At 33.1% G+C, this 12,595-nt stretch overlaps 1 protein-coding gene across 1 annotated transcript; it reads right to left on the reverse strand.

The window, feature by feature from the left end:
* Positions 1–1,182: 1,182 nt before the first annotated feature.
* On the reverse strand, positions 1,183–8,106 carry LOC146993883 (uncharacterized). Its single transcript, XM_085826612.1, has one exon. The coding sequence runs from the start codon at positions 6,239–6,241 to the stop codon at positions 4,442–4,444; it is 1,800 nt and encodes a 599-aa protein (XP_085682738.1). The 5' UTR covers positions 6,242–8,106; the 3' UTR covers positions 1,183–4,441.
* Positions 8,107–12,595: the final 4,489 nt, after the last annotated feature.

The raw sequence follows: 12,595 nt of genomic DNA on the forward strand, positions 1-12,595 counted from the left end.
TCGCTTTAATAAAATAACATAACAAAAATAAATTTCAAATAATACCATGTACACAGCATTCTGTTTCAACTTTAAAAAACATCTACAAATTGCACAGTCTAGACACTAAACAACAAAATAAATTTCAAACAATTTAAAAAAACAACAATAACGACAGAAATTCATACTAAAGAACCAATGAACATAACATTCTACAAAATAAGAACAAGGATAAAAAAAAAATGCACTTACCATGAATTAATGCGTTTTCGAATAGCAGAAATATAAATTTCATACCGCCTTTAACATGCCGCCACGTAATCACTATCGTATTTACATGACAGCCAGACCCACTATCCAGAAAATTTATACTATGGTTCACAAATAAATAAAATCACAAATCCCTATTTCTATCATGCACTGCCATTAAAAATAATCTCCCAGACCCTCTTTCCACACTTCCAAATACCCACTACCCCTCAACAGGATAGCCACAATGATATTTCCTTTTGCCGAACTTCAATTCAACAACTACCATTTTATCTTTCCCTCCCATCTTCTCAGACACAGAGGCGAATCAACGAGCTCCAGCGAAAGATTTTTCAACGTCAACAGGGTTGCCATAGAACACGCAATCGTGCCAAAAACCAGCGCAGAACACATATCGCCACACTTGGTGAAATTAGGGCATATATTAGAGTTGTACCAGATTGGACAGTTACGTAAGTATAGGACTTAGTTATATCAGAATAGGACTACAGTTACATAACTATAGACTCCAAATTTGTTGACGTTTGGGGATTTGTCTCCAAACTTGGAGACAAACATTAGTTACCAAGAGCACTGCCAGTTTGGCACCATCTCACTAATTTGGCAAGACAGCCATTATTCTAACTCAATGTTAAATATACTTATCACTATAAATTTGTTAAGCATTGCTTCATAGTGGTGAAGACTTTCGTGTTATTAAATATCTATTAAAATATCTATGCTTGAAGTGCTAGATATTTAAAGAAAGAACTGAAGCATTTATTTATCAAAGCATTTGCAAAATTCCTTCCATACTTCCATTAAACACACACATTAATTAACATTAAGGGTAGAAAGCATTTAACATATAAAATTTGAAATATTTATATTGAAAAAAATTTTAATTTAATATTATCATAATGTCAATATTTTTTACACATTTCACGCTCAAGACTGTAAATTAATAATAAAAAAGCATTTATGATTATAATTTTTTTTAAAATAAGGTTTATTAAATAAAATAAACAGGTTGAAGTACAGCAATATTACTTCAATAAATTACATGAAATAAAATTTTTAAGTAACCTAGCAAATTTCTATGACAGTCCTGCTTTACAAAAACCTGTTATAGATTCCAGAAAAAGGTGTTCCTTGAATTGAAACCATAAAAATGAGGCCAAATGTTGCTAGTTTCTAATTAGTTCCAAAGTTTCATTATTATGGGAACCATCTGACACAATTTTTTTTTTTTTTTTTAAATGCTTGAGATGCTTATAATGATAATTCTTGCCAAGAATAATGAGAAAGTTACAAGTAAAAGAGCTTTTTTTTTTTCTTTTGTACACAGATGTTCATGCTCATAAAGTGTGCATACTAAAAAATTAAATATTAAGTTTCTTTTCACACTGGATAAAGAACATAGAACAGATTTTTTGGCTCTAGTGTAGAATTGTGTGCCCCCTTTCATTAGCGACAAATTTTGTTGAATTTTGGTGATCAAACCGCATTTCTGATTACCATGATAGTTTTAAGTTGTTTTAGCTTCCTGAATTTTCGTAAGTGAAAATAAATGTGTACGTGGACAAAGCTAAGCCAGTATGCAATTCTCCGATATTTTTTGAAGTGAAAATTGATCGATGCGTACATCGTCTCCAAGTTTGTGCAATTCTTTGTTTTCTCATTTTGGTTTTGCGTAGCAGCCATCTTGAAACTGTGCCTTACCGACACCGATGTCAATCAATACAAAAAGAAAAAAAAAAAAAAAAAAAAAACCAGGGGCACCCAATTGTAAACTTCTAACCAGATTTTGAATAAATATATACTTTATTTGAGTTCCTTACCTGAATGGAAATAACATTGCTATACTGATTCATTTTTCAAATGTCTTCTTAGCTACTTTACACACATGGGACTGCTCTACTTGATATGTCCAGGATTTGAAAGAATTTATCATGGAAGACCTCAATTTCCTTTATCAGTATAATATGCGATACCCATATACTGGTTTTATGGATGCCTATACACTTGAGACATTTGACATTGCAGCTGAATAGTCATACTGAGAATATTTGCTGATAATACATTTAATTAGATCAAAAGTATGTAAGAAAAATGTAACTATGCAGTTTGCCTGCAGGCCAGTATTTCATCACAATAAAGAAATCCCCTATTACATTATTTCATTACAGGTACAAGAAAGGCATCTCTATCATTAATTCAATAGCTTTGATTGTTAAACTTAGAGACATTTTTAACACAAAGAACATACAAGATGAACATACCTCTATGGAATGAAACATTTAGCCCTGCTCCAGAATTGCATCTCAGAAGTATGTCAAAGTGGTAACAAGCATAGATCACCACAGTGCGCTTTGGTAGGTAACAGATGTAACACTAAATATGAGTGACACAAAAATCTGTGAAAAGTGAAATCCAGGGTCTTAAATTCAAATTTCGGAAAAAGCAGAAGAAAGACAAAACACATCATGGCAGACTCTGAATCAAAGCAACAAGCTTTTCATTAAAGGTCACTATAAGCAGCTTTAGACGCTTTAGGCCAGGATTGATATTTAAATGCAGCTTCAAGTCACCATTAATTAAAAATGCAATTGAGATATAATTTGCATGAATGTATAGTTTTGCTTTTTAGAAAGAAAAGATTAGATTATAATTTATTTTTATCAAATCAATTCAAAAACCTCACCAAAGTGTCAGCAGTACGTTTTATAGAACACAGTATAATACCTTTAAATCTAAAATTCTGCCACTGAATGCCTTTCTTATTACCAAGAATTTTCCCACCACTTAATACTGACAAATGTTGATTCAAACTGACTTGACTGCAAAAAATGTGGTTTCTTTGCCGAATACACAAATCTTTACTACACTAATAAATAAATGTTGATATTAATATAATAACTCCTCAAAAGACAGAGAACTTCCCTACTGATTACTACTATTGACTACAACATATATTTTTTCAAATTAATTTACTGTTTAAATGAATTCTTACATACATGACAAATTTCTCTCTTCTGTTGATATGCACATTTTAATAATCTTTTATTAAAAATGAACTTTTCCATACTTTACACACAAGTCTTCCCTTCTGTGTGAATAACCATATGAGCTTTTAAATGACTCTTCACACCAAATGACTTCTTACATACTTCATACACATGAGGTTTCTCTCCTATGTGACTAAGAATATGGACATTTAAAGCACCCTTCTGTTTAAATGATGCATACTTCACATATGAGGTTTCTCTCCTGTGTGAATAAGCATGTGAGTGTCTAAATTACCCTTCTGACTAAATAACTTTTTACATACTTTACACATATGAGGTTTTACTCTTGCATGAATAAGCATATGCTTGTTTAATTTATCTTTCCGTTTAAATGACTTCTCACGTCTTTCACACATGAGGTTTCTCTCCTGTGTGAATAAGCATATGAATGTTTAAAGCACACTTCGTAGTAAAGGACTTCATACATACTTCACCCACATGAGCTTTCTCTCCTGTGTGAAGACGCATATGGCTGTTTAAAGTACACTTTTGACTAAATGACTTAGATCAAAAGTATGTAAGAAATAAGCAAATGAATGTTTAAAGAACACTTCTCTGTAAATGACATCTTACATACTTCACATATATAAGGTTTCTCTCCTGTGTGAATAAGCATATGAGTATTTAAATTACACTTGAGTTTAAATGATTTCTTACATACTTCACACATATAAGGTTTCGCTCCTGTGTGAATAAGCATATGACCGTTTACATACTTCACACACATGAGGTTTCTCTCCCGTGTGACTAAGCACATGGTACTTTAAATCACGCTTGCATTCAAATGACGTCTCGCATATTTCACACACTCGAGGTTTCTCTCCTGAGTGAATAAGCATATGTCTGTTTAAAGTACACTTATGACTAAAGGACTCCTTGCATACTTCACACATACAAGTTTTCTCTCTTCTGTGAATAAGCATATGGCACTTTAACGTCGACTTCATAGTAAATGAATTCTTACATACTTCACACACATGAGTCTTCTCTCATGTGTGAATAAGTATATGCTCTTTTAAATAATGCTTCCGTTTAAATGACTTCTTGCACACTTCACACACATGAAGCTTGTCTCCAGTGTGAATTAGCATATGCTTGTTTAAATCACGCTTCTGTTTAAATGACTCCTTACATACTTCACACATCTATGGTTTTTCTGCAGCATGAACATGGATATGGCTCTTTAAAGCACTTTTCAGAGTAAATGACTTCTTACATACTTCGCACACATGAGGCTTCTTTCCTGTGTGAATTAGCATATGGCTATTTAAAGCCCTTTTCAGACTAAATGACTTCTTACATACTTCGCACACATGAGGCTTCTCTGCTGTGTGTATATGGATATGGCTGTTTAAAGCACACTTGAGTTTAAATGACTTTTTACATACTTGACACACATAAGGTTTCTCACCTGTGTGAATACGCAAATGAATGTTTAAAGTACCCTTCTGTGTAAATGACATCTTGCATACTTCACATCTATAAGGTTTCTTTCCTGTGTGAATAAGCATATGGCTGTTTAATGTACTTTTCTGACTAAATGACTTCTTACATACTTCACACACATGAGGTTTCTCTCCTGTGTGAATAAGCATATGTCTTTTTAAAGCACTATTCTGTTTAAATGACTTCTTGCACACTTCACACACATGAGGTTTCTGTACTGTGTGAATAAGCATATGGCTGTTTAAAGCACTTTTCTGACGAAATGACTTCTTACATACTTCACACACATGAGGTTTCTCTCCTGCGTGAATAAGCAGATGGCTGTTTAAATCACACTTGAGTTTAAATGATTTTTTACATATTTCACACACATGAGGTTTCTCTCCTGTGTGAATAAGCAGATGGCTGTTTAAAGTCCTCCTTTGTGTAAATGACTTCTTACATACTTCACACACATGAGGTTTCTCTCCTGTGTGAATAAGCATATGGCCGTTTAAAGCACTCTTGTGTTTAAATGACCTCTTACATACTTCACACACATGAGGTTTCTCTCCTGTGTGAATAAGTAGATGGCTGTTTAAAGTCCTCCTTTGTGTAAATGACCTCTTACATACTTCACACACATGAGGTTTCTCTCCTGTGTGAATAAGCATATGGCCGTTTAAAGCACTCTTGTGTTTAAATGACCTCTTACATACTTCGCACACATGAGGTTTCTGTATTGTGTGAATAAGCATATGGCTGTTTAAAGTACTTTTCTGACTAAATGACTTCTTACATACTTTACACACATGAGGTTTCTCTCCTGTGTGAATAAGCATATGTCTTTTTAAAGCACTATTCTGTTTAAATGACTTCTTGCACACTTCACACACATGAGGTTTCTGTACTGTGTGAATAAGCATATGGCTGTTTAAAGTACTTTTCTGACGAAATGACTTCTTACATACTTCACACACATGAGGTTTCTCTCCTGCGTGAATAAGCAGATGGCTGTTTAAAGTACTTCTTTGTGTAAATGACTTCTTACATACTTCACATACATGAGGTTTCTCTCCTGTGTGAATAAGCATATGACTGTTTAAATCACACTTGAGTTTAAATGATTTTTTACATATTTCACACACATGAGGTTTCTCTCCTGTGTGAATAAGCATATGGCCGTTTAAAGCACTCTTGTGTTTAAATGACCTCTTACATACTTCGCACACATGAGGTTTCTGTACTGTGTGAATAAGTATATGGCTGTTTAAAGCACTTTTCTGACTAAATGACTTCTTACATACTTCACACACATGAGGTTTCTCTCCTGTGTGAATAAGCATATGTCTGTTTAAAGTATATTTCTGACTAAAGGACTTCTTGCATACTTCACACATATAAGTTTGCTCTCTTGTGTGAATAAACATATGGATGTTTAAATTACTTTTCCAGCGAAACGTTTCCTTGCATATTTCACACATATAAGGTTTCTCTCCTGCGTGAGTAAGCACATGCATGTTTAAATTCAACTTTTGATTTAACGATTTCTTAAATACCTCACACACAACGTTTTTGTCCTGTGTGAATAAGCAGATGATTGTATAAATTTATCTTTTAACTAAATGTCTACATAAATCACATATAACAGTTTTCTCTCGAATGTGAATCAGCATATTCATCTTTAAAATATTTTGTCACCTAAATGACCTCATACAAATTGCATACATATGAGGTTTGTGATCAGTATGGATATGCATGTGCTGTTTTAAAAATTACCTCTTGAAAATTATTTGTAACAAAATATGAACCTAGAACATGGAATTTCTGCTCTATATTGATAACTGTAATTGACATTCTCAATATAACTTGCTACATACCTTATTATGAATTTCATCCTCTGAAGGAATGTAAAACAGACTACTTAATAGAAATTTCGTTAAAAGTAGATTTAAGATGGTTAGTTCACTCTAGCATTTCATGTCTCATGTAAATACGCATGTGTTTCTTTGTAAAAGAATCAGCAAATTATTCATGTGACATATCAGTTGCTTGACAGTAGAATACCTGAAGAATGCTTTGATTCCAATAATGTTTCACTGAAAATTAATCGCTTATAGTTAAAAAAAAATAAGTCTTCCTGCCCTAGCATATAAACATGTTTAAACAGGAATTTGTAAAATGGGTGACATATGGTATGTTAGGACTACCTGAAATTTTTTGATAGTTGCTAGCCAATGATTTATAGCTTGAAGTTACATGTCACGTTACAAGATTAGTAGCAATTGTTAAAGCTTACAAGGAACAAGTAATCAAATTTTCAAGCTTCGACTACTTAAAACTATGAATCACATTTCAGCATGAAGTAAACTTTAACTAAAGACTCACATCATAGTTTTAAAAACAGTCACTATCCTTAAAAAAATATATGTGCGGTATTTATTCAAATAATAAAATCAGATTTAACGTAAACACACCTTATTATCACGAAAGAAAACAATACCGAGACGCAACCAAAGAACGCCTATGAACGTTCAAAGAACAATCTACATTCTTTGCCGCAACATCTTAAAACTTGAATATCTGAAGTTTGAACAATTATGTACAGACAAACGCCAAATGTTTACGGGAAAGTGTACTTTGCTGTGATTGGTTGGAGGGTTATCTTTTTCACGCCAAACTGGACACTGGCGCCAAATACGTAAATATAGTAAAAATAGAAATCGTATTCCGCCATTTTCGTTGGTGAGTGTTTTTACTGCACGTGCTACTTCATAATTTGATTTTGTTATTTGTATTATGTCTTTGTCTAAGCAAACAGGAAAAATGAGAATACCTATAATCAGAGATTCGATGATAAAATATTTAAAAGAATATTTATTGCTGAATTTACTGGATTATGAAGTTCATTTTCATTGTTTTCCGGGTGCTACGATTGAAAGGTTGACACGCAAGATAACCTTGATAGACAATCAATTTGAGTTAGTTTTGGTTCACGTTGGTACCAATAACTCTTGTGACACTTTGGATGATATTCATTATAAATATGATTGTCTGTATAAGGTTATTGAGCGTTTAAACCAGAAGATCCTTCTCTTTTCAGGTATCCTCCCTCGTGAACGAAATTGGGTCTTTAAGTTCCCAAGCATCTACTTCCACGAAAAACCAAACAAGAGCACAGAAAGAACAAAAACCATTCATAATGGCCACCCTCCTCTCATTGAACTGTCGCGGTTTCCACCGAAATTTGCTCGACATCAAAGATATAATCAATGTTTATCATCCTGTATGCTTCGCAATACAGGAAACAAATCTAAAACCGGAACAAGCAAAACTTCGGAGGTTTTCTTTCGTCACGAAGGATAACCACGCAGGTGAGCTTGCCAGTGGAAGTATAGGTCTCCTCACCTCACTGGACTACCCATCAAGTTCCTTTCCTTTGACGACACGCCTCCAAGTTGTCGCTACTCAAACAAATTTTGATATTGTTGTTACAGTCGTTTCTCTGAAAATTAGCTCGGATAAACACTAATCTCTTCGAAGCATTCAAAGGCCGAGAAGCTTTTTCTTTTTGCAGATCTGGTGAGTACTATTGGAGTACATGTCTGTCAAGAGACGGATTGCATCTGAACCGTAAGGGTAATGCACAGCTTGGGAGAATTTTTGTGGGTGCTACTTTGGTAGACGGTTGCACGGATTTTGGCGAGTTTTTGGCAATTTTTCTTTTGGCGAGTAATACGACTTATGGTAAACCCATTGCTGGATAAGTTATTTATGGTAACCGATACTTTGTTGACATTTTATTTAAAAAATAATGCGTGTTATTATGCATAAATTCCGTGTTTTAAATATTATTTATGGCTTCTAAATATTAAAAATCAATTTAATTTTGCATTTTTATTTGAAATAAAAATTTTATTCTTTATCATATTTTATGAAATTTTATGCTGTGGATGATGTAATCAATGACGTCACCTTACTTTAAAAGTAATTTGTTTTAATATCTATAAATTTAATTTAATGTTTTAAACATTATTTATGGCTGTTAAATATTAAAATACAATTTAATTTTGCATTTATTTTTTAAAATGATTTTATTATGTATGATTATTTAAATAATTTTAATTCTAGGTGTGATGTAATCAGCTCTCTGATTGGTTATAGAATATTTGTGCATTAATGAGCTGTAATCAGCTCCCTGATAGGTTGCTGAAAATTTGTGCATTACCGCCATTTTAAAATTTAATTCATATCTTCGAATTCCTTCAAAAATGTCTCCTTCAAAGATGGTGTGTGTATTTAATAATGGCAAAGCACACTAGGGCTATCTGCCTAAGGGAAGGGATGCCTTTCGTGGAGGACTTTCTAAGGGAAACTGGCTCGTATACACGTTACACATGGGGAAAACCACGAAAACACCCATGCAGCCAGCCTGTTCGCGGGATTCGAACCTCGGACCGAACTACCAGTGTTCAGCGACATTACCGATGTTGTTTTTGATAAGTACCAAGAATTTTTGGTTTCGGAATCAAAAAATTGTCCTTTGAGACCTTATTTTCGCCAGCCTGGCTTTCCTAATCAAAGATTTATTTATAAATTCTTACAAGGGTCAGAGGAAATTTATTTTAAATTTATGGAGGAAACGTCGCTAATTGTTTCTTCAATGAAGTGCGAAAATGTAGATCACAGATCAAGACCGTTAGAAGAGCCGATTCTGAGACGGCGTATATGATATTGTGGTCATGTTGGAAGAAATAACCGCTGTAACGGTAAGAAAATTATTAGACATTTCTCCTTTTTTACCGACAATAAACTAATTGCTGTCATTTTAGCTCTAGTGTACGAAGCGTTCTTATTTACTTATTTTAAAGCATTTAATTTAAGTAATATTTTAATTCTTTTAAACGTTAGTATGATGGTTTTTAATTCGATATTCAATTTACGTAATATTTTAATCTAATTAAACGTTGGCGCAATGTTTTTATAGTGGTATTTTTATTCTATTTCTATGCTATATGAAAGTAATAATTTAACCTTTCTTTAGTATTTTATACTCGTAGTAAATGTATTTATTCTATATAATATATATATATATATTATATATATAACGTATTTAAATTTAATAATATTCTAATTCTTTTAAATGTTGGATGATGTTTTTTATTTCGATATTCAATTTCAGTAATATTTTAATCTAATTAAACGTTGGCACCAAGGAGGTATTCTGGGATGTTTTTTTAAGTGAAAATTGATGCTAAAGTAAAGTTTAAAGTTTAAAGAAATTAAACATTTAGCAGTAGTAGCAATGAAAGCTCCCTGAGTTATGTTGTGAAGACATTGAAGACAATAAAAGGTTTTTGAACTTAACCAATTTATTAACAATATAATAAAAAATAAAAACACAAAAAATAAATGTCAACAATATTAGAGTATTAGGAAAAACACAACATAATCATCATTCATCAAATATTTTTACCTGTACTCCAAAACACTGGCATTCTATACAAACAAAAACAAAAAAAATGAAAATGTCCTCAATAGTGACTATGCAGTCTAAAAATAAAGCTGGCTACCCAAGTCCATAATCAATGGTCAAGAAAACACCTGAAAAATTTAAATGTGAAAAACACTTAAAGCCGGCCTAACTCCGTTTGCACAAGGAGTCGTCACCGCTCACGTATTTTTAATTCCGCCTTCATTGAAGAAACATGGATGCCGCCCACGGCAGTCACTCACAGGATAGCCTCTGGAACCGAAGAACTTTAATCTGGAACCATCATGTCGCAAACCGGAATCAAGGCATTTTTTCACCGGACTGCATGCATCCTTTGAAGGGGCTGGAAACCGCTCATTCACTTGCCGGGAAACCAGGAACTAGAAGGGTTGAGCCAGAGCGACGCGAGACGAGAGAGAAGTAGGAATGACGTCATCTCACGGCAACCAATCAGCTATCGGCACGAATCGGCTTTTCAGATGACGTAACATCATGTTTCGTTTTTGCATCCCAATTAGGTTGAAACAGTCCGTTCTCAATGCAAACAGTGGCAGCAAGAAAAAGAAGTAGAAGTAACTACTATATTATATTAAAAATAAGGACTAAACTAAATAAACATTTCAAGGAGGAGAGATGATGCATTAAAAGGTTTAAAAATAAGCTATATTTTCCAACAAATGCCCCCCACATCATCATCTCCGACCTGAAATAAAAACCGAATGCCAGTATCTTTACAAAATTCAAAACAAGAATAAATAAATATCACAATTTCATTAAGAAAATTTTTAAGAAAATTTTTCTTTGGGAAAATCTTATCCCATTATTCAAAAATTTTACCGTAGCAAGAAAGTCCAACATGTTACAAAACAATACAAAGTCATATATATGATCATATGCTCAATACATTTACCCAGGGCCCTGGTCACTCATACAACATTCTACACTATACAATTTTACATTTACCTAATATCCATCATATATGACTTATAACATATTAGTTTCAAATAAACAAAAACAAATTTCATAGGAAAATTGTTCCACAAAATTTTACCAGGTTATGCTTAGTCAGCGGTTTTGTCATGGGATCAGCCAGATTATCTTTACTTGGGACATATTTTAAATCAAAAGTTTCCCTGTTCAATAGATCACGAATGAAAAATAGTTTCACATCTATATGTTTTGTCCTTGAGTTTTCCATGGGTGATTTTGTAAAACATATAGCAGCCATATTATCAGCAAACAATATTGGCCTCGAAACATAGTTACTTGCAATTTTAAACTGAATGCATTCATCCAAAATGTTTTTAAACCAAACTAATTCTTTTGCTGATTCAGCCATGGAGATAAATTCAGCCTCCATAGTAGATAAACTCACTCCCCTTTCTTTAAATGTACGCCAAGATACAGGTGATTCTCCCAACAAAGCTATTTGTCCACCAATAGACACCATATCATCCCTGCTTGAAGCAAAATCCGAATCTGAATATATATTGAGCTTCAGTTCCTTGCATACCAGTTTGAGTTTGTGCTGTCTGGTATTGGAAACGTACCCTAAAAGTTTAAGTAATCCTTCCCAGTGAAACTTACCAAGATTGCTTTGGAACTGAGAAAATATATTAACAGCATAAGCTATATCCGGACGAGTACGATTGCAAAGAAACGAGAGACATCCCCAAACATTTCTATAAGGATAATTCATCATTTCAGTCGTTTCTTCTTGTGTACTGGGACTTTGAGGCTTTGAGTATTTCACACCTTTAACTATTGGAAGGGAAGTAATTTGTATTTTAAAAGACTTAATGGTTTTTTGGCAATAAATTAGTAATGTTCTAGAATTCCTCCGCTGAACACTGGTAGTTCGGTCCGAGGTTCAAATCCCGCGAATGGGCTGGTTGTATGGGTATTTTCATGGTTTTCTGCATGTGTAACATGTATATAAGTCAGTTTCTCTTCGAAAGTCCTCCATAAAGGCATTTCTCCGCTTAGGCAGATAGTCCTAGTGTGCTTTGCCATACTTAAATAAACTAAACCAAATCATTCTCCTTATACCCAACAGTGTAATCTAAAAAGACTGCAAATGGATATGATTACAGTAAAAAATATTTTAATGAAATTGTTTCAATAAGCAATTCTAAATATTTTTTCAAATTCTAAAAAAAATTACTGATGTAACTGAACAATGAACTTAAATTCAGTTATCACAAGCTATCCAAAATTATTTTCATGCTTAATTGCATTATTCATTTAAATTACAACATATAATTCTTTTAGGCATAAATGCTTTTTAATCTCTTCTGCTACTGACCATTAATTGAAATAATAGATTAATTAATCGGACAGTTGTACAGGCATTTTCCCAGATTTAAAACTTTATTAATAA

This window comes from Stegodyphus dumicola, chromosome 11 (genome assembly GCF_044657685.1).
Source record: "Stegodyphus dumicola isolate Sdum_Otavi_A_Nest chromosome 11, ASM4465768v1".
In the NCBI taxonomy this organism is placed as follows: Eukaryota; Metazoa; Arthropoda; class Arachnida; order Araneae; family Eresidae; genus Stegodyphus; species Stegodyphus dumicola.

Bases quoted from the DNA above. Each gene is read 5' to 3' on its own strand.
- LOC146993883 (XM_085826612.1), bottom strand. From the start codon at position 6,241: ATGCATGTGCTTACTCACGCAGGAGAGAAACCTTATATGTGTGAAATA.